At 47.5% G+C, this 20,521-nt stretch overlaps 1 protein-coding gene across 6 annotated transcripts in view; it reads right to left on the reverse strand.

Moving 5' to 3' along the window:
- SLC9A8 (solute carrier family 9 member A8) overlaps positions 1 to 20,521 on the reverse strand; it is a 104,375-nt gene that overhangs the window by 10,488 nt on the left and 73,366 nt on the right. For 3 of the 6 annotated variants that reach the window (XM_007533186.3, XM_060185573.1, XM_060185563.1), the window contains 4 exons: positions 19,249 to 19,360; positions 14,883 to 15,103; positions 12,686 to 12,832; positions 6,181 to 11,751 (listed from right to left, as the gene is read on the reverse strand). In XM_007533186.3, coding sequence (XP_007533248.1) covers positions 11,644 to 11,751; positions 12,686 to 12,832; positions 14,883 to 15,103; positions 19,249 to 19,360 — 588 coding nt within the window. In that variant the 3' untranslated portion in view covers positions 6,181 to 11,643. Of the gene's footprint in view, positions 1 to 6,180; positions 11,752 to 12,685; positions 12,833 to 13,082; positions 13,208 to 13,237; positions 14,759 to 14,882; positions 15,104 to 19,248; positions 19,361 to 20,521 lie in introns of those variants that run through there. The other 3 variants (XR_009548296.1, XR_009548297.1, XM_060185552.1) reach the window with 3 other exon arrangements.

Here is a 20,521-nt window from a genome sequence, read left to right on the forward strand (position 1 = left end):
TTTAAATATTTGTTTTCCCTTTTGTTGCCCTTTTTTAATTGTTGTTGTAGTTATTATTGTTGTTGTTGATGCAGTTGTTGTTGGATAGGACAAAGAGAAATGGAGAGAGGAGGGGAAGAGAAAGACAGACACCTGCAGACCTGCTTCACCGCCTGTGAAGCGACTCCCCTGCAGGTGGGGAGCCGGGGGCTCGAACCGGGATCCTTATGCCCGTCTTTGTGCTTAGCGCCACGTGTGCTTAACCCGCTGCGCTAACGCCGGACTCTCGGCTTTTGTTGTTTTTTATTGTTGTAGTTATTATTGTTGTTGTTGGATAGGACCGAAAGAAATGGAGAGAGGAGGGGAAGACAGAGAGGGGGAAGAGACAGAGAAAGACAGACATCTGCAGACCTGCTTCACCGCTTGTGAAGCGACTCCCCTGCAGGTGGGGAGCCAGAGGCTCAAACCCTGATCCGTTCGCTGGTCCTTGCGCTTTGCCGCCACCTGTGCTTAACCCGCTGCGCTACCGCAGACTCCCCATTTTGTTTTTAAGAAGTCACGGGGTGGGGGGGGGGTCGGGCGGTGGCGCAGTGGGTTAAGCGCATGTGGCGCAAAGAGCAGGGACCGGAGTAAGGATCCCGGTTTGAGCCCCCGGCTCCCCACCTGCAGGGAGTCGCTTCACAGGCAGTGAAGCAGGTCTGCAGGTTTATATCTTTCTCTCCCCCTCTCTGTCTTCCTCTCCTCTCTCCATTTCTTTCTGTCCTATCCAACAACGAACAACATCAACAATGGTAATAATAACCACAATGAGGCTACAACAAGTGCTACAAAAAGGGGGAAAAATGGCCTCCAGGAGCGGTGGATTCATGGTGCAGGCACCAAGCCCAGCAATAACCCTCGAGGAAAAAAAAAAGTCACTTCATTGAGGCAATGCTGATTTATAGGATTGTCAAGTTGGAACCCAAGAAACAGCAAGTATGTGCGTTTTGAAAAGCATGTGCAAGGAGTCCTCACAATGGTGTCTATAGGTTCTTAGAAGTTAGAGCTTTTAGCAAAACATGCAACCAAGGTTTTTTAATAATGTCATTTTGTTCAACATCTGCTGTGGTTTGTCTATTCTCATTGCTATAATGAAAATGACACTGAATGAAACATTCAAGGATCTATTGTACTATAATTTTTACACGGCTCATTTTCAGTTGTTTTGAAATCTCAAACATTTAAGGAGATGGTGAAATTTTTCTCTCTAAAGGTGCAAGATGTTGGTCTAATCCATTGTGAACATTTGCACACAATTAAATTGTAATTGCTGGCAAATAGTCTATCATTCCATATCTCACTAAGTCTTTTTCTCCTTTTTTAAATATTTATTTATTGGAGACAGCCAGAACTTGAGAAGGGTGTGATAGGGAGAGAGACAGACACCTGCAACACTGCTTCACCACTCACAAAGCTTTCCTCCTGTAGGTTGAGATGGGGAGCTCAAACCTGGGTCCTTGTTCATTGTAATATGTGTGCTCAACCAGGTGTGCCATCATCTGGCCCCTTTTTAATTTTTTTTTTCTGCCTCTAGGGTTATCTCTGGGGCTCGGTGCTGGTGCCTGCACTACGAATCTACTGCTCCCGGAGGCCATTTCCCCCATTTTCTTATCCTTGTTTGTTGTTGTTGGATAGGACAGAGAGAAATTGAGAGAGGAGGGCAAGACAGAGGAGAAAGACACATGCAGACCTGCTTCACTGCTTGTGAAATGACCCCCCTGCAAGTGGGGAGCTGGGGGCGCAAACTGGGATCCTTTCGCCGGTCCTTGCACGTCCCACCATGTGCACTTAACCCGCTGCGCTACCACTGGGTCCCCTTAATTTTTTTAAAAATTTTTATTTATTGGATAGAGACAGCCAGAAACTGAGAGGGAAGGGGGACAGAGAAAGGGAGACAGACACCTATCATCAAGTCTTTATGGATGGACAAAGAGATTGCATCATTTTTTTTATTACTTCTTAAAATAATTTATTTATGTGTTCATGAGAAAGATCGGAGGAGAAAGAGAAAGAACCAGACATCACTCTGGTACATGTGCTGCAGGGGATTAAACTCAGGATCTCATACTTGAGAATTCAATGCTTTATCCACTGCACCACCTCCTGGACCTTTTTCCTTGGTAGATATTTCGAGGAGGAGGATGATGATGATGATGATGGCCACCAGGGTTCTCTGGGGCTTGGTGCAGGCACTACAAACCACCCATTGCTCCTGGCGGTCATTTTTTCTTTTTCTATTTTATTTGATAGGGCAGAGAGAAGTTGAGGGGGGAGGGAGAGATGCATACAGAGAGAAAGCTAGACACCTAAAGACCTGCTTCACCACTTGTGAAGTGTTACCCCTGCAGGTGGGAAGCAGGGGCTCAAACCTGGGTCCTTGTGTGTGGCAATATGTTCAATTAACCTGGTGCACCACTGCCTGGCACCTGAGCATAATTATTCCTAAAGTGAAATGTCTACATATTTGATTTGTCTTATGGGTGGAATTGCCAGGTGCTCAAGACATTTTCAAGTTTTCAATGAGGTGTCCTCGTGCTGGTCCTCCCCTGCCAGAAGATAGGAATACAGCTTCAACCTTGCCATGATGTGTGTGTCTTTTTAAGAATATTTTATTTTGGGAGTTGGATGGTAGCGCAGGGGGTTAAGAGCAGGTGGCGCAAAGCGCAAGGACTGGTATAAGGATCCCGGTTCCAGCCCCCTGCTCCCTACCTGCAGGGGAGTCACTTCACAGGCGGTGAAGCTGGTCTACAGGTGTTTTTCGCTCTCCCTCTGTTTTACCCTCCTCTCTCCATTTCTCTCTGTCCTGTCCAACAACGACGCCATCAATAACAACAATAATAAAAAACATCAAGGGCAACAAAAGGGAAAATAAATATAAAAAATTAAAAAATATTTTATTTTAATGAGAGATAAAGATAGAAATAGAGAGTGGGGGTCGGGCGGTGGCGCAGTGGGTTAAGCGGCGCACGTGGCGCAAAGCGCAGGGACCGGCGTAAGGATCCCGGTTCGAGCCCCCGGCTCCCCACCTGCAGGGGAGTCGCTTCACGGGCGGTGAAGCAGGTCTGCAGGTGTCTGTCTTTCTCTCCCCCTCTCTCTCTGTCTTCCCCTCCTCTCTCCATTTCTCTCTGTCCTATCCAACAACAAAGCAACGTCAACGATGGCAATAATAACCGCAACGTGGGGAAAAATGGCCTCCAGGAGCGGTGGATTCATGGTGCAGGCACCGAGCCCAGCAATAACCCTGGAGGGAAAAAAAAAAAGAAAAAAGAAATAGAGAGTGACCAAAGTACTGTTAAGCTCTGATGGTGCTAGGAACTGAACCTGGGATCTCGGAGCCTCACACATGAAAGTCTTTTGCAAAACCAACCGTTATACTATTTCCCCAGGTCTCTTCCCTCATCTTTTTTTTTTTCGTAGGCAAAAGACTTTTTTTTTTTTTTTTACAGATTTGCTGTGGGATATCAGCCCAGCCAAGAGCTGCCTCTGTGAATGTAGGCTTCCAGTCCCTTCTGGCCTCAGAACCAGGCTGCCGCTAAAGTTTCCAGACTCCCCTCCTGGGCAGGAACTTAACTGAGCCGTGCCGGACCTCCCGCAGGTCATATATCCACATATTCATGAAGAGAAGCCCTGTGGACGGCACCCTTAGAGTCTGGCTGACTCTCCATTGCCCTTGTTGCCTCATTTGTTCCCAAACAAATGTTTCTTCTCCAAGTGGAGGAAAGGGCCAAAGCATCTTGTGGGGATAGGTGACATGCCTCCCAGAGGCCAGGGGGTGTGCCCTCCAGGCCAGCTTCATCTCCCCTTAGTTGTCCAGAGGATTAAGGGCTTCTAATTTGTGTGTGGCCTGTCCCCAAAGCTTTCTGGTCTCTAAGGAAAAGACTTATTCTCTTGTTTGCTCTCATCTATCTACCCCGAGGATTTTTCAAGGGTTAAAGACTGTTGGAATGTAGATGAAGAAATACCCAGTTTGCTCAGTGGCAGGAACCCATCCTCCTCCCTTCACCAATACTGAGTTGAAGCTCTGCCCCTGCCCAGCACAACTTCATTTCCCATCTCCCTCTGCAGCCAGTGGGCCTGGGAAGATTCTTTTTTTTTTTCTTTGTCAATTCCAGTATCACGCTGTTAAGGAAATGTTGATTTATAGGATTTGTGTTCTCACAAGGCTACATTTCTACATTTAGATTCTGCTTTATATTTGCCACAGTTCTCATCATTTGGTGCCAGCTATCATCAAACTTGCAGTTTTTTTTTTTTTTTAAGGCAGGGCCAGGGATTGAACCCGGGGCCTTATACTTGAGCCACCTTGCCAGCCCACACATGGTTTCTTTCTTTCTTCTTTTTTTTTTTTTTTGCCTCCAGGGTTATTGCTGGGGCTCAGTGCCTACACCATGAACCCACTGCTCCTGGAGGCCATTTTTTTCCCCTTTTGCGGCCCTTGTTGTTGTAGCCTTGTAGTTATTACTGTTGTTGTTAATGTCATCGTTGTTGGATAGGACAGAGAGAAATGGAGAGAGGAGGGGAAGACAGAGAGGGGGAAGAAAGATAGACACCTGCGGACCTGCTTCACTGTCTGTGAAGCGACTCCCCTGCAGGTGGGGAGCCGGGGGCTCGAACCGGGATCCTTACGCTGGTCCTTGTACTTTGCGTCACGTGCGCTTAACTTGCTGCTGACCCCCTCTTCTTCTTTTTCTTTTTAAAAACAAAGTGATACTTTCTTTTTTAAAAATTTTTTATTATTTATTTTCCCTTTTGTTGCCCTTGTTGTTTTGTTGTTGTAGTTATTGTTGTTGATGTCATCGTTGTTGAATAGGACAGAGAGAAAAGGAGAGAGGAGGGGAAGACAGAGAGGGGGGAGAAAGATAGACACCTGCAGACCTGCTTCACTGTTTGTGAAGCGACTTCCCTGCAGGTGGGGAGCCGGGATTCCTATGTCGGTCCTTGCGCTTTGCGTTTTTTTTTTTTAATATTTATTTATTTATTCCCTTTTGTTGCCTTTGTTTTATTGTTGTAGTTATTACTGTTGTTGTTGGATAGGACAGAGAGAAATGGAGAGAGGAGGGGAAGACAGAGAGGGGGAGAGAAAGATAGACACCTGCAGACCTGCTTCACAGCCGGCCTGTGAAGCGACTCCCCTGCGCTACCGCCCGACTTCCATAGTTTCTTATGGTAGAACAATGACTCTGAATCCAGGCCATCTTCAAAGGTGGGGAAAGGTGCTGATGGGGGCAACGTGTACCTCACCCTCACCCTTGATTCCTCAGCTGCTTCTCTGACTGATACCAGCAGGCATTTGGGTGTGTATCTTGATACAGGGAGGGCCAGGGAAGGGCAGAGATGAATTGGAGGGTTGCAAGAGATCCTGTCTTTGCTTCCCTGCCCAAAAGCTGGAGCCTGAGGTCAGGCTGGATATTCTCTGTCTCTGCCTCTTTTAAATAATTTTTAAAAAAATCTTAAAAAAAAAACACATTTATTATTGTTTAGAGATAGACATTGAGAGAGGAGGAGGAGTTAGAGAGGGAGAGAGACAAAGAGATACCTGCAGGTGGGGACCAGGGGCTCAAGCCTGGGTCCTTGTGCACTGTAATGTGTGTGCTTAACAAGGTGCACCGCTCCCCAGCACCTCAGGCTGGATTCTCTTGCTTGATTTCTTTTTACCTGACAAGTGTCTCTGCCCCTGTTCTCAAAAGCAGCTTTGGAGGCCTGTGGACATGTGAAGGGGTAGACATAAATGATGCTTAAGACCTCCTGCATTTAAGACCACAGCTTTCCACCGCAGACTGTGTACCGCTGCTGTACAGCTCAGAGCCTTGGAGGCCAGAATGGGGTAACCTGGTTCCATAGCCAAGCAAAGGCCTAGCACAGTCCAGTAGTCCCAGGTACGAAGAGATCAGCTCCCAGCCAGCTGAAGGAAAGATGGGTCCCTGGCACCTTAGAGGAAAAGTAGGCTGGAGGCTGGCCCTGCGCTGAGCCCATTCCTTGGCCCCCTGCACTCTCATTAAGGGGCAGAGATAGGAGTCAGGTCTCAACACACCCATACTCCTCTCCATTGCTCTCTGCTGTTGGCCTGGGGATTGAGGGAGATGGTGGCAAGGAGCTCAACTGAGGAATGTGTGACCATACACTTGGAAAGCTCTTGAATGCAAACAGAGAGAGGAGAGGGTCTGAGTCAGCAGCATTCATTTTTATTTCTACATAAGTGTCCAGTGCTGGTTATGTTTCCATCCATTTCTGAATTTAGACTGCAGCAGAGTGAAGTGGGGCCCCAGCACAGCAGCTAGAGTCTCTCATCTCTCACCACTGCTTCCAGGGAGGAGAACCAACCATTTCTCAGGAACCAAGACCTGACAAGGCCTCTCACAACATACGGGGGAGGACACAAGAATTATGACCTTCACAATTATCTTTAAGAAAACAAACACAAAAAAGCAAGCACTACTTAAAAAAAAATCCTTCATCTTTACAAAAATTATTCAAAAGAATACAAGATTCTGATTAACCTTGAGAAGAAATCAAGCTTTGTAGAAACTGTTTTTGAAGGAAAACATTAAAGCCTTTGGTAAATCCACAAAACTCAGTCAGCAAGTAAGATGCCTTCTGGCCCAGGTGATCTGATTGCATGGAGCAGGGCTGAGTTCTGGGGAGGTGTGAGTTCCAGGAAAATACTGGCTCTTCTAGGTGGCTGACAAGTTCCATATAGCCGATGAATGACTTTTTTTTTTTTTTTTTTTTTTTTAACCAATTCACATGTCCTCATCCAATCCTCAGGGCCCAGAGACCCACAGCTATGCCATTAAAACCTCACTCCCAGCCTGTCATTCTGCTGTTAGGTCAGCTAGTGCAGGACAGCAGAGACTAACTTACAGGTGAGAAGGACAACGTCCTCTCCACTCCTCCCCAGGTTTATGCTTACTGAGGTGGGTAAGGGTGAGAAAATGGCATGGGAGGGGCCAGGTGGTGGCACAGCTGGTTAGGAGCACACATTACAGTGCACAAGGATGCAGGTTCAAGCCCTTGGTACCCACATGCAGAGGGAAAGCTTCACAAACTGTGAAGCTGTGCTGCAGGTCTCTTTCTTTCTCCCCCTCTCCCCCTCTCTACCTTCCCCTCCTTTCTCAGTTTCTCTCTGTCTTTATACAATAACAAATATATAAAATATTTAAAAAATGGCATGGGATAGTTTCTAGCTGAAACTGGAAAGCTTTCCTTTTGTCACACGGTCAGTGACAACAGACACAGTGGAATATCTAATTTTGTGTGAGAAACAGGAGCTTACGAGAATGTGGTGACTTCTCGTTAAGCCTTTGCTCTGTGGTGTTTTTATGAAGAGATACTGCCTGTGGCTTTGGAGGCTGAGCTCCTGGTAGAACACTGGCTTAGTGAGTCTGGTTGCTCTATTAGAAACATTCAGATAGGGTTTTTTCCCACCAGCCAGTAGAAGAAACACATGTCAGCATTCAGGAGGAAATGAGGATAGAATCAGAAGGTGGTTAATCGTCTTTGCACATTTAAAGCTTTTTATTTGTATTTTTAATTTTTATTATCAGAGCACTGCTCAACTCTGGCTTATGGTGGTGCTGGGGATTGAACCCAGGAACTCAGAGCCTAGGGTCTTTTTGCAAAAAAGATTATGTTATCCCCCAGCCCACACTTAAAGTTCTAACTGATGGCAGGCCATTGCTGTTGGGAGCTTTTTCTCACACCTGAATCAAAGTTCTAAGATCACATCCACCCAAACCATACGTGCAGCTTTGTTGGCCATGACTTAGCTGCGGAGAAGCTGACCATCACCTTGTCCTGTAGCCCCCCTGCACCAAAGCAGAAGTGGGTTCCTGACTGTGGCTACCCTGAGGACTTCGTCAAGCATGGAGTTCCCTGTGGTAACAAGGGCCTGAGACCTATGAGGTCAAGTCTTGCTGATGTCAAACCTGACACAGGTTTTAAGGAGAGAAGGATTTAGGCCTGGAGCAAGGTGGCTCACCCAGTAGCTCACACATATTACCGTGCACGAGTACCTGGGTCTGAGCCTCTGGCCACCACATAGGAACACCTGCAGACCTGCAGCAGGCAAGTTCTACAAGTGATGGAGCAGTGCTATGGTGTCTTTCTTTCTCTGTATCTTTCTCCATATCAATATTTATTTATTTATTTATAAAAAGGCCACTGGGGGGGGGGAAGAAAGAAGATGAAAACAAACAAATAAACAAACAAAAAAAAGGCCACTGGGAGTGGTGGAGTCATGCAAAGCATGGAGACTCAGTGATAATCCTGCAAAAAAAAAAAAAAGCTTTCTACTCACTGATCTGTCAGCATTTCATTGCACATACAGAAAGAAATGCACAGACAAATCAGGGCCTCCCTGTGCTGACTAAAATACTCAGGGGAGGCCAACATCCTGCAGTAGGCCCTGCCCCTTGGCCTCATGTCAGCTAGGGCCTGAGCACTGTGAAGTGTGGCTGGTCTGTCTGAGTCTGTCTGAGCACCAGATGATGGTGCTGAGCCAGCCACCTTCTGTCTGGCTCAGGTCAAACATGTCCTCTGGGGAATTGGGAAAAGCCAGCTTCTTCCCTCAGGCAGCAGTTGTTCCCAGGGGTCCTATAGTCAGTCACATTGTGGCAGAAAGTATGTAATTATTCCAGTAAGTCATTAAAAAAAAAGACCACCGGACCTGCTATGGAAGGGCTGCGGGTAGGCCTTGGGTATGGCATGGAGACGGCATGGCTGCTGTGCTGGCACTCACAGATTCATAGCTGGCACCACTCTCTAACGCACACAGCAGTCCAGTCCCAAGGCCCACACCTAAAAGGCAGTATGTGGGGAGCTGTAGTTATGCTGGCTATTTCAGTAGCCTAGGAGACTAGGTATTTATTGCCCCCAATAATAGAATTGTTAGGGATGCTAAAGACAGGCAGTAGTGTTTTTTTTATTCTTGGGCAAAGACATTTCAAACACCCCCCCACCCCCGTCTCTGTCTCTGTAGTCATGTAGTCAAACAGAGCACTTAGGATCAGGGTTATCCCAATCCTCATGGGAATGCTGGCCCAGACTGCTAAACCCTCAATGGGCCAGCAGAGGGGAGAAGAGACTCTCAGGAGATCCAGGCTGCTCTCCAGTACCTGCCCTGCCCTCCCACAGCCATGCCAAGGGGCAGGGGGTGGAGGGGGGAGTCCCCACAGGCTTCGGTACTACAGCATCATTTTCAGGTGTTAGTTAGCTTAAAGGTTTCAGGCAGTCTCAGCTGAGAACATTCTCACTGTTTAATCTGAATTCACTGACACCCACACCCCCTGTATGAGAGACAGAGAGAGGAAGGATCATCCTGGCCAGCTACTGAGTTGGTAACACAGCTTACACATTTGAGAGCAGACCTTGAATTCCAGGGGAGAAAGTAAACTACTTATGAGTCAGGGTATGAGTAAACAATGTGACCTCAAAACTCTCCCCAACCCTAGGTATAAATAAAAGTCTCCTCCTTCTTTGACCTTTTCTGATTCCCACTAAAAGTAAATAGGAAATAACAGAACTAGGAGTTATGCAAAGCATTACTCATCCAGTTAGGGTATCAGGTGGAGTAAAATCTTGTTTGGCTCCAGCTAAGGAGCTAAGGCAGGAAATTACAAAAAAGAAAAATGGGGCAGAGGGTAGATAGCATAATGGTTATGCAAAGAGACTCTCATGCTTTAGGTTCCAAAGTCCCAAGTTCAATCCCCCCACACCACCATAAGCAAGAGCTGAGCAGTGCTCTGGTAAAAAAAAAAAAAAAAAAAAAAATTGGGCCAGGAGCTGGCACACCTGGTTAAGTGCACACACTATAGTGCGCAAGGACCTGGGTTCAAGCCCCCAGGTCCCCACCTGCAGGGGGAAAGCTTCATGAGTGGTGAAGCAGGGCTGCACGTGTCTCTCTGTCTCTCTCCATCTCTATCTCCCCTTCCCTTCAATTTCTCTCTGTCTCTAATAAAAATAAATAATAAAAAAATCATTTTTTCCTATCAAATACAAATTTACTTCATGCACTGAAAAGGAAACCATGTGCTTGCAGGCTCATTAGCCGCACAGTTACATACAGGGGAGGGGCTTAGGGCCGGGCCTGCATGGGATCATGTCTTCCTGACATCCAGAGCCACTGTCTGAAGCAGAAGTGGGAACAGACTTGCTACCAGTCTTGGGTCCATGCTGGTGCACATGGGCCCAATATGACCCTCCAGAAAGCCAAGACATGCATGGTGAGCTAGACCAACCCAGAGGGTGCTGGGCCCCAAAGTTCCAGTCAGAACCCCGAGTGACATGTGGGAATTGCCCACAGCTCCAGATAGGTAAAGGCAAGCAGGTCAGAGGCTTGTTAAAGGGCAGATGAGAAGCAGACTTGAAATCTAGTCACTTTATTCCCGTGTGTGTGTATTTATATGTATAGAGGGAGAGGGACAGAGAGAAAAATTCTGAACAGGTCCTGAGGTAGCAGTAGCTGTTCAGGGATGCTGGGCAAGATTCTCCGCCTCCATACATCATGTCTAGGCCACTGGAATCCTGGGTAAGAGTGAGAAGGAAAATGTGGTGCTGCAGCTCTGGCTTTAAGCCGGGACCTGGCATGGAGGCTGAATGGGAGTAAGGCAACAGAGAACTAGGAAAAGGAAAGAGGAAATACTAATTAGCAGTGAAGGGTAACAGGTGGACAGAACACTCAGGACCCAGGAGAAGGGCCTCTGGACAAACAAAAGTACCACTGAGTGGGGGAGTCATGGTGAGGGAGGTGACAGCAGGCTCTTGTAAAAGTGCATGGACTGAAACTGAATTCAAAACCAGAAGGGGTGGGGGCCCAACCCCCTGTACTTCTAGATTTTCCCTCTAGAGGGCACTCTCAGCACACAGAATGGGCTCACCCACCCACTCCAGCAGCCCAGGGAGGCAGCTTCCAAGATAGCTCTTAGAGCAGGGCCTGTGCCCCTGTGCTCAGCCCAGTGTAAACATTCACAGTGTTCCCAGAGAAGGGCAGGAGCTGCTGCTACCAGGGAGACAGTCTGTGAGGTGCCAACTAGACGTAAAGTAGAAAAAGGTTGCTTTGTGGTTCCTTTTCAGGGAGTGCAAGCAACCTCACTTAACTTACAAAATTTCTGGACCTGCTGTTTAGGCCAGACTTTCTGCTACTTAGGATGAGGAGGAGGTAAAGAGTCTCTTGGTGGCTGGTGCCTCCTGCTGTTCACCCAGATGCCTATTTCAGCAGGGAAGGGGCCCAGCTCCACAGGCTCCTGGGAAGGTGATGGGGGCAGTGGCTGAAGTGCAAACCAGCACTCATGGCAGGTTCTATGCAGACCCTCTCAGCCAACTCAGCATGACAGATGATGACTCAGCCTGGCAGCAGAGGGAAATGTTTACCTGGACTTGGTGGGCTCTCCAGTCTGCAGGCAGGGAGGCATCACTGACAGCAGTCTGGCTCAGTGAGCAGCAGGGAGAAGCCATGTTGCAGAAGACGCCAGCTGGCACCAAAGTCCTGGAAAGTCCTGGGTAAAGAAGACTTCGGTCTTTTCCTTCACTCTGCTTTCTTCTCCCTTGAAGAGGCAGCCAAACGCAAGTGCCTCTGGAGGCCCTTGCTGGGTGTCCATCCTGAGCCCAGAGGCCACGGCGCGGGCTCCATCACAGCAGCTCCTGCTCATCATCCTCAGAGCCGGAGGGGCCCTGGCGTACCTCCTCATACCACTTATTGGTGAGGGTTTTCATCTGGATGCGCCCGTGGTGGAGGTCCTGAGGCAGGAGATACAACCAGGTCCTTGTCAGTGGGTTGGGGCCAGTGCTGATGGCACGAGGGGCAGGGGCTTTGTACCCTGTGGGGGTGTGGGGCAGACAGGAGGCAGGGTGCAGGGCTACAGAAAATTTCGAAATGTTAACTGAATACCTCCAGCTGGGACTTTTCTCTGTGGGGGTGGAGATAGCAGGTGTTGCTCAGATGCGGGGCAGAGTAGGAAGCAAGATGGTGTGATGTTTTTTTTAAAAAAATTCTGGCCTTTGGAACTAGACATGTTGGGGTCTGCTCCTACTTTTGCCACAGGCTGGCTGTGTGACTTTGGGAAGGTTACTTCACTTCTCTGGACCTTAGCAGCCCCAGCTGTCTAGTGAGATAACAGTGTTATCAACAGGGTGGCTGTTGGGAGAATGAAAGGAAGCAGTCATGGAAGGTGCTGGGTGCAGTGCCTGTAACTGCTGAGGGAGGGGAAATGAGGCTCAGAAACCAAGGCTGGTAGCATCCTAAGGGCCTGCACAGGGTGGGATGATGGTTTCAGCACAGCTGCCCAAGCTGGCCTCTGTGAGACTACCATTCATTACAGGCTAGAGGCCGGTGGTGCCTGGATCAGGGGAATAAATCCTGGCAGCTGGGACCACTGCCCGAGGCCCTGGTGTGTCTGAAATTCACCAGCTCAGATTCAGTAGCTGATCATCAACGTTCCCCAGTCTATCATCCAGGAAAACCAAGCTGTGTTAACAAGTCTATTATTAAACCGGCACTAAATACGGCAGCAAAGGAAAAACAGCAGATGTAGAGTTCCACAGGCATATTCAACCCACACTAGGGAAGGAGACTAAGTCAAGTGGGAGGCAGCGGCCAAACACATTCCCTGAGCATTCCCTGCTCACTCCACTGCAGGGCACGAAGGAAGACGGGAAGGGAGCCCTGGCCTACCTCCTGAGTCAATCGTCGTGTGAAAAAGGGGTTCAGGTACTTAGCGTCCAGCCACACAAAGCCTTTGAGGTCTTGCCGTCGGATGTAGTGTGCCTCATACTCCTCCTCCGTGAGCTCTGATAGGTGCTCTGACTCGACGGTGTTGCCCTGCAGAAGAGGTCAGCCAAGAGCGGACTTCTCAGGTTCATACCTCTGGAAGCCCCCACACCACCCAGCCTACCAAGCAGCTCCTTGCCCTTGGCCACCAGTATCCCCAACCTTAACTGACTTTTGAGTCTGTACAGGGTGTGTAGGGGCAGCAAACAGCCCCCTGGGAGCTCCAAAATCAGTAACATCACAATGGCGATTAGGGACCCCCCCCCCCAAGCCCCAATGTGACGAAATCGGAAGTTCTGACCTGTGGTTGCACTAGATAAGTGTCCACTTGCAGGCCAAGTCAATGCATGGGAAGGAGAGGAAGACCACACGTGGTGGGTGGGCAGGTTGGGTGGGGGAGCCTCAGGTACACTTTAACCCCACCTTCTACAGGGATGAGCAAAGGCAAACTGGATTTCAGGACTGGAACAGATGAGACATTTGGCTTCTCTGAAGCCAGAGTCACTGGTTGCTACAAGTGTAGGAGGTGGGGGAGGGGGACAAGCAGCTATTTTGGTACTGAGGATATGAAAACTTGAGTGGTTCCTAAACCCTGGTCTGTGTCAAAATCACCAGAAGGGCTTATGCATTTTAAAAATGATGGTTCTACTAGGCTCACAGAATTCTGATTCAGGAGGTGTCTGGGGAGGGGCCCAAGAATTTGCATTCTTTCCAAGCTCCCAGCAGTGGTGGTGAAGAGTCAGACTGTGGTGTCTGTGGTCAGCTGTATGCCTCAGTGCCCTCATCTGCAAAATGGGAACAAGCAGAGCTCTGGTTTCCTATATGTCATCCGAGAGTCTGAGGTTGTCCAAGGGCAGCGAAGCATAGTGCTTGCATCTCAGAGAACATTCCCTAAGCAAGAACTCCTCTTTCTTTGAGCAAACACCCTGATTCTGCTAGAACTCTGCTTCACCAAGTGTGGACCTAGGATGCGCACAGCTAGTGATTTGTTAGCAAGGCAAATTCTTTCTGGAAGACTTGGAGCCCTTCCCCAATTCTGATCCCAATGCCCATGTTCAGGTCTGAAAAGCCTACTAGAGCTTTTGTGTAGAAAAGACAAGAAAGGTGGTGAGTGGGGTGAAGGGGAGGGGAGCCAGAGCCCAACCTAGTCATCTGAGGGCTTCCTCCAGCAGCACAGCCTGGCCCTGAGCCCCAGTACAGACTGGCAGCCAGACCTAACTTACCAGTTAGAGTAGCCCTGTCCTCCCCCCCCCTCATCGGGAGTTTCTGTATCCTCCATGGCTGACTAAAGTACTGACTAAGTACTTATAGGGCCTGGGGGTGACAGTGCAGCTCCACAGCACAACAGTCTCATGTCTGAGAGTCAGAGGTTGCAGGTTCAGTTCCTGGCACCACCATGGGCCAGAGCTGAGCAATACTCTGGCCTTTTTCATTAAAACAAATTAATACTTATTCATTTATTTTTATTATAAAAGTCATTGATGGCCTCAAGTAAGGAAACTAGAATAAGATGCATTTCCAGAAATGCATGAGGAGAGGTGCAGGAAGGCCTCTACTCCCATCAGAGAGAGAGAGAGAGAGAGAGAGAGAGAGAGATCAGCACACGGACCAAGAAGGCATGATCACAGATGACCTGGAAGGGGAGAGCCCTGGTCAGGGCAGCTGCTGGGGGTGGGGGCAGGAGAGTGGCTGAGAGGAGGCAGAGGTGCAGAGGGACACAGGGACACAGGGACACAGGGGCCTTAGCTTCACTTCAGCTGGAGCCTGAGTACCTCTAGGTCCAATCATGCTCTGGCCTCCCCCTGGGGCAGGGCACCTCCCTTGCCGCATAAACCGCAACAGGAGGCTTTCAATAAAGGTCAAGAGAATGATGTCGGGACCTGGTGGGGTGGGCAGGTGGCAGGGGAGGAGTGCTGCTGGGGAGGCTCCTACCCCACAGTCCCTGTGGCTTCACCAGGCCATGAAGCTGGCAGACACCTAACTGCAAAGCCACACTTCAGGACTCAAGTACTGGGTACCCTTGAAGCAAGTCTCACGTCCCCATGTCCGGCAGTGGGCAGGGGCTGGCCCCCTGCCCTTGCCCTGGCCCATGAGCACTAACCATCTTTTCCGTCTTGCTGAGGTTGACGTCCTTCTTGTTCCTGCGACGTGCCTTGGCATCCTCAATGTCCATGAGGCGGATGAGGGGCATGGTGCTGCCGCCCAGCAGCAGGATGGTGAAGAGCACGATGACGATGGTGGTGGTGCCAATGAGCTGCCGCTTCTCCATGGGCTCTAGGTCCAGGTGCAGACTGAGGGCATAGGGGATGGCACCCCGCAGGCCTGGGGCAGTGAGCGGAGGGAGAGAGGGAGGGGAAAGCCCACCATTACAGCCAGACACGCACATCACAGAGCCCACCGGAGAGCGGGGACACATCTTCTGAGGGAAAAACCAGGCAAGGCAAAGCTCCCCTTGGTTCCCACTGCACTGCAGGACTGAGCAGTAAGTCAGGTGCCCTGTCTAGACTCCAGAGCACCAGGTGCGTGCATATATGCGAGGCTTTATTCAGCCTGATGCTCACATTTTAGAAATATCACGGCAGTAGGAGCCGACTGAGCCCTCCATGGTGGCAGGCCTATGCTCTGTGCGCATGTCATCTGATCTTCCCAGGACGCCTTGTGAAGCAGGTCCTATTTTCTCCACAACAGAAAAGGACCCCAAACGGAGAACAAAGTGTCTTCCTAGGCTTTACAATCACAACACAGAATGAAAATTTCCTCCCTCTCTCTTTCCTTTTTTTCTTCCCTCCCTCCCTCCCTTTTTTCCATAGTACTGCTCAGTCTGGCTTATGCTGGTGCAGGGGACTGAACTTGCAACTTTAGAGCCTCAGCATGAAAGTCTCTTTGCATAACCATTCTGCTATCTCCCCTACCCCACCTGGAGATATTTTAATTATACTTTTAAAATATTTAAATTTAGGGGGTGGAGGTAGATAGCATAAAGGTTATGGCAAGAGACTCTCATGCCTGAGGCTCTAAAGTCCCAGGTTCAATTCCCTGCACCACCGTCATAAACAACAGCTGAACAGTGCTCTGGCAAAAGAGAGAAAAAGAGAGAGGGAGAGGGAGAAAGAGAAAATAAAAATAATTAAATTTATTTATTATTAGATAGAGACAGAGAGAAATTGAAAGGGAATGGGAGACAGAGAGGGAGAGAGATAGGCACCTGTAGCCCTGCTTCACCATTTGAGAAGCTTTCCCCTGAAGGTGGGGACCAGCGGTTTGACCCTGGGTCCCTGCACATTCGTAATGTGTGCATTTCACAGGTGCACCACTGCCTGCCTGGCCCCCTTAATTATACTTTTTAAGGAAGAAAGCACAATGGACTGTGTACTGCTCAAAAATAAAATTAAATATCCAGTGCTTTCATAGACAAATTTTAGTGAATTATCCGTCCTTTAAAGAGCAAAACAACAGAACTGAAACAACTGAAATGTTCAAATAAATTATCAGAACTTAGTGACTGAATGAAAAAAAAAATCTGGTCTATAATGTGAAAAGTTTAAATTGTAAATGTTTTAAGTTCTGAACTCTTTATTCAGTCTGAAAACAGAAAACAACACAGGTGACAAGCTGTGTCAGGTACATCTTTCCCAGCTTTGTCCTGAGTGGACAGAAAGAGGTAAATTGTAGCCGTCTTCTGTCGTCCCTTGGTCCTGAGCAGTATTTTGTTTTGAACCCCAGTGTCCTTATTTGTAGAGCAGAAACACACCACTCCTCCACTTCATGAGGGGCCACTGTCTGTTACGGGCCTTGACCAGGGCCTAGATGATAGCTTATTTATTTATTTATTTATTTATTCCTCCAGGGTTATTGCTGGGGCTCATTGCCTGTACTATGAATCCACTGCTCCTGGTGGCTATTTTTCTCTTTTGTTGCCCTTGTTGTTTATCATTGTTGCTATTATTGTTGTTATTGCTGTCATTGTTGTTGGATAGGACAGAGAGAAATCAAGAGAGAATGGGAAGACAGAGAGGGGGAGAGAAAGATAGACACCTGCAGACCTGCTTCACTGCTTGTGAAGCAACCCCCCTACAGGTGGGAAGCGGGGGGCTCGAACCGAGATCCTTAACGTTGGTCCTCGCACTTTGTGTCATGCGCACTTGCTTAACCTGCTGTACTACTGCCTGGCCCCCTGCCTTTTATTTATTTATTTTTATACTTATTATTTTGCTACCAGATTTATTGCTGGGGCTTAGTGCCCACACACTGACTCAACTGCTCCTGGTGACCATTTTCTTTTCTTATAGTGACAGAGAGAGGTGAGAGGAAGAGAAGAGAAAGATTCCTGCAGCACTGTGGAGTCTCACCCCTAGAGGCAGGGATTTAGCCTGGGTCCTTGAGCATGGGAATGTGCGTGCTCTACCTCAGTTCACATCTTTTAAATGGGAGCTCATATGATTTTGGGTTTGAGGCAATCTTATTTTCATAGGGATCTAGCTAACAGCCACATGCTGTCTCTGCATGGTGTCTTCTTCTATTTTAAAAATTTTAAATTTATGAAATGGAAACGTTCCCCTCACACCTATGGACATCTAATCTTTGACAAAGGTGCCCAGACTATTAAGTAGGGAAAGATGAGTCTCTTCAACAAATGGTGTTGGGAACAATGGGTTGAAATATGCATAAGAATGAAACTGAACCACTGTATTTCACCAAATCCAAAAGTAAATTCCAAGTGGATCAAGGACTTGGATATTAGACCAGAAACTATCAGATACTTAGAAGAAAATATTGGCAGAACTCTTTTCCGCATACATTTTAAAGACATCTTCAATGAAACCCAATTACAAAGAAGACTAAGGCATGTATAAACCTATGGGACTACATCAAATTTAAAAGCTCCTTCATAGCAAAAGAAACCACTACCCAAACCAAGAGACCCCTCACAGAATGGGAGAAGATCTTTACATGCCATACATCAGACAAGAGTTTAATAACCAACATATATAAAGAGCTTGCCAGACTCAACAACAAGACAACAAATAACCCCATCCAAAAATGGGGGGAGGACATGGACAGAATATTCACCACAGAAGAGATCCAAAAGGCTGAGAAACACATGAAAAAAGGCTCCAAGTCTCTGATTGTCAGAGAAATGCAAATAAAGACAACAATAAGATACACTTCACTCCTGTGAGAATGTCATACATCAGAAAAGGTAACAGTAGCAAATGCTGGAGAGGGTGTGGGGTCAAAGGAACCCTCCTGCACTGCTGGTGGGAATGTCAATTGGTCTAACCTCTGTGGAGAACAGTCTGGAGAACTCTCAGAAGGCTAGAAATGGACCTACCCTATGACCCTGCAATTCCTCTCCTGGGGATATATCCTAAGGAACCCAACATATCCATCCAAAAAGATCTGTATACATGTATGTTCTTGGCAGCACAATTTGTAATAGCCAAAACCTGGAAGCAACCCAGGTGTCCAACAACAGATGAGTGGCTGAGCAAGTTGTGGTTTATATACACAATGGAATACTACTCAGCTGTAAAAAATGGTGGCTTCACCGTTTTCAGCCGATCTTGGATGGACCTTGAAAAATTCATGTTGAGTGAAATAAGTCAGAAACAGAAGATGAATATGGGCTGATCTCACTCTCAGGCCAAAGTTGAAAAACAAGATCAGAAAAGAAAACACAAGTAGAACCTGAAATGGGAATAAGATCAGAAAAGAAAACACAAGTAGAACCTGAAATGGGATCGGCGTATGGCACCAAAGTAAAAGACTCTGGGGTGGGTGGGTGGAGAGAATACAGGTCCAAGAAGGATGACAGAGGACCTGGTGGGGGTTGTATTGTTATATGGGAAACTGGGGAATGTTATGCATTTACAAACTATTGTATTTACTATTGAATGTAAAACATTAATTCCCCAATAAATAAATTTAAAAAAAAACTTAAAAAAAATGGAAACGTTGACAAGACTATAGGACAGAAGGGGTACATTTCCACACAATGCCCACCCCCAGAGCTCCATATCCAATCCCCTCCCTGGATGTCTTCCCTATTCTTTATCCCTCTGGGAGTATGGGCCCAGGATCACTGTGGGGTGCAGAAGGTGTCTTCTTTCTTCTTTTCTTTTTTTTTTTTTGACACCTTCAGACCTGCTTCACCACCTGTGAAGTGACTCCACTGCAGGTGGGGCGCCGGGGGCTCGAACTGGGATCCTTACGCCGGTCCTTGCACTTTGCACCATGTGCGCTTAACCGCTGCACTACCTCCTGACTCCCGGTGTCTTCTTTCTTAACAAGTGTTTTCCCCTTAACTATCCATTCAAGATTGGGTTTACTACTATGACATACCTTCCCTCTCTTCCTCTTTTTGTTTTTTGACTTGAGCACTACTCAGCTCTGGCTATTTGTGTTGCTGGGTTGAACTTAAGAACTTTTACATGAAATCTAGTGTCTATCCTCCCAGCCATACTTACCACTAAACCACATGATGAACATCATCTTCGGTGTGATTTTGTGATCACGGAAGAAATTAAGGAGGTAGGAAAGAGGGAAAATGTTCACTGCTCTGCCAAACAGAACAAGTACCTGTTAATAGCAACAAATTAAGTCTTAGACAGAAATGCCAAGTTGAAGCTTGTTCAAGCTGACACACACACACACACACACACACCCCTCCCCATGGCCGTAAAAGACATGAATAACACAGTGCTAGTGTATATACATAATAACCTAGCTGGGGTGTGTTGCTGTAGATGCCAGTTTCTATGTCTCTGGGAAAGAAGAAAGCTTTGTACATTATGTTTCAGTAACCAGAAAGGACGGACTAACAACGTCTCAATGACGGCTTTTGTAACGACAGCAGAAAGAAACCAAATGCTCAAAGGTTGTGGAGAAGTACCCAGAGATTAATTTAAAGGTAATCTGGCTCTTGTAAAGGTGTTTCACTATGGGACAAACTTGTGCTAATCATCCCCAGAGGGTTAGTTCTGGAGGGAAAAACAAGGTGTTTCTGTCTTTCTCATGGGAGCCACACTCCTATGGGAAAGAAGAGAAAACTGAGAAAGGCCGACCTGGGCAAAAAGAATGTGCAGGTGAGTTCTAAAAGGAGGCCACACATCCCTTGACAACCAGTTATTTGCCATAGGTTTGGGCTCTAAGCCCCCCAGGATGCATGTCTTAACAAAATACAGTTATGTGAAGTGTATCACTTACCTAAGGGAACTGTTAGGACTACTTAAAAAAAAAACACTACTTATTTACTTTCTTTGATAGGATAGAGAGAAATTGAGAGGGATGGGAGAACTAGAGGGAAAGAGAACCTGCAGGCCTGCTTCACTGCTCATGAAGCTCCCCCTGCAGCTGGGGACAGAACTATTTATTGATTCATTTTACGTTTCTTCATCTTGGTACTTGCCACACTCACCTGGAAAGGTAATACATACAGGTGCATTCTGTAGGCACTGGACTTAGTCTTTTAGCAAGTGCAGACTGAATGAGCTTTTGGACTGTGTATCTGGGATAGTCAAGTTAACAATAATTGCTCCTGTGGTCCAGGAGGTGGTGCAGAAGTGGATATAAAGTGTTGGACTCTCAAGCATAAGGTCTCAAGTTTGATCCCTGGCATCACATGTGCCAGAATGGTGCTCTGGTTCTCTCTCTCTCTGTTGTGTTAATAATTACATAAATCTTGAAAAAGAAAAAGTGCTCCCAACCATTTAACCCTGATATGCCAGATAATGTGCTTGG

Source organism: Erinaceus europaeus, chromosome 1, assembly GCF_950295315.1.
Source record: "Erinaceus europaeus chromosome 1, mEriEur2.1, whole genome shotgun sequence".
Lineage (NCBI taxonomy): Eukaryota > Metazoa > Chordata > Mammalia > Eulipotyphla > Erinaceidae > Erinaceus > Erinaceus europaeus.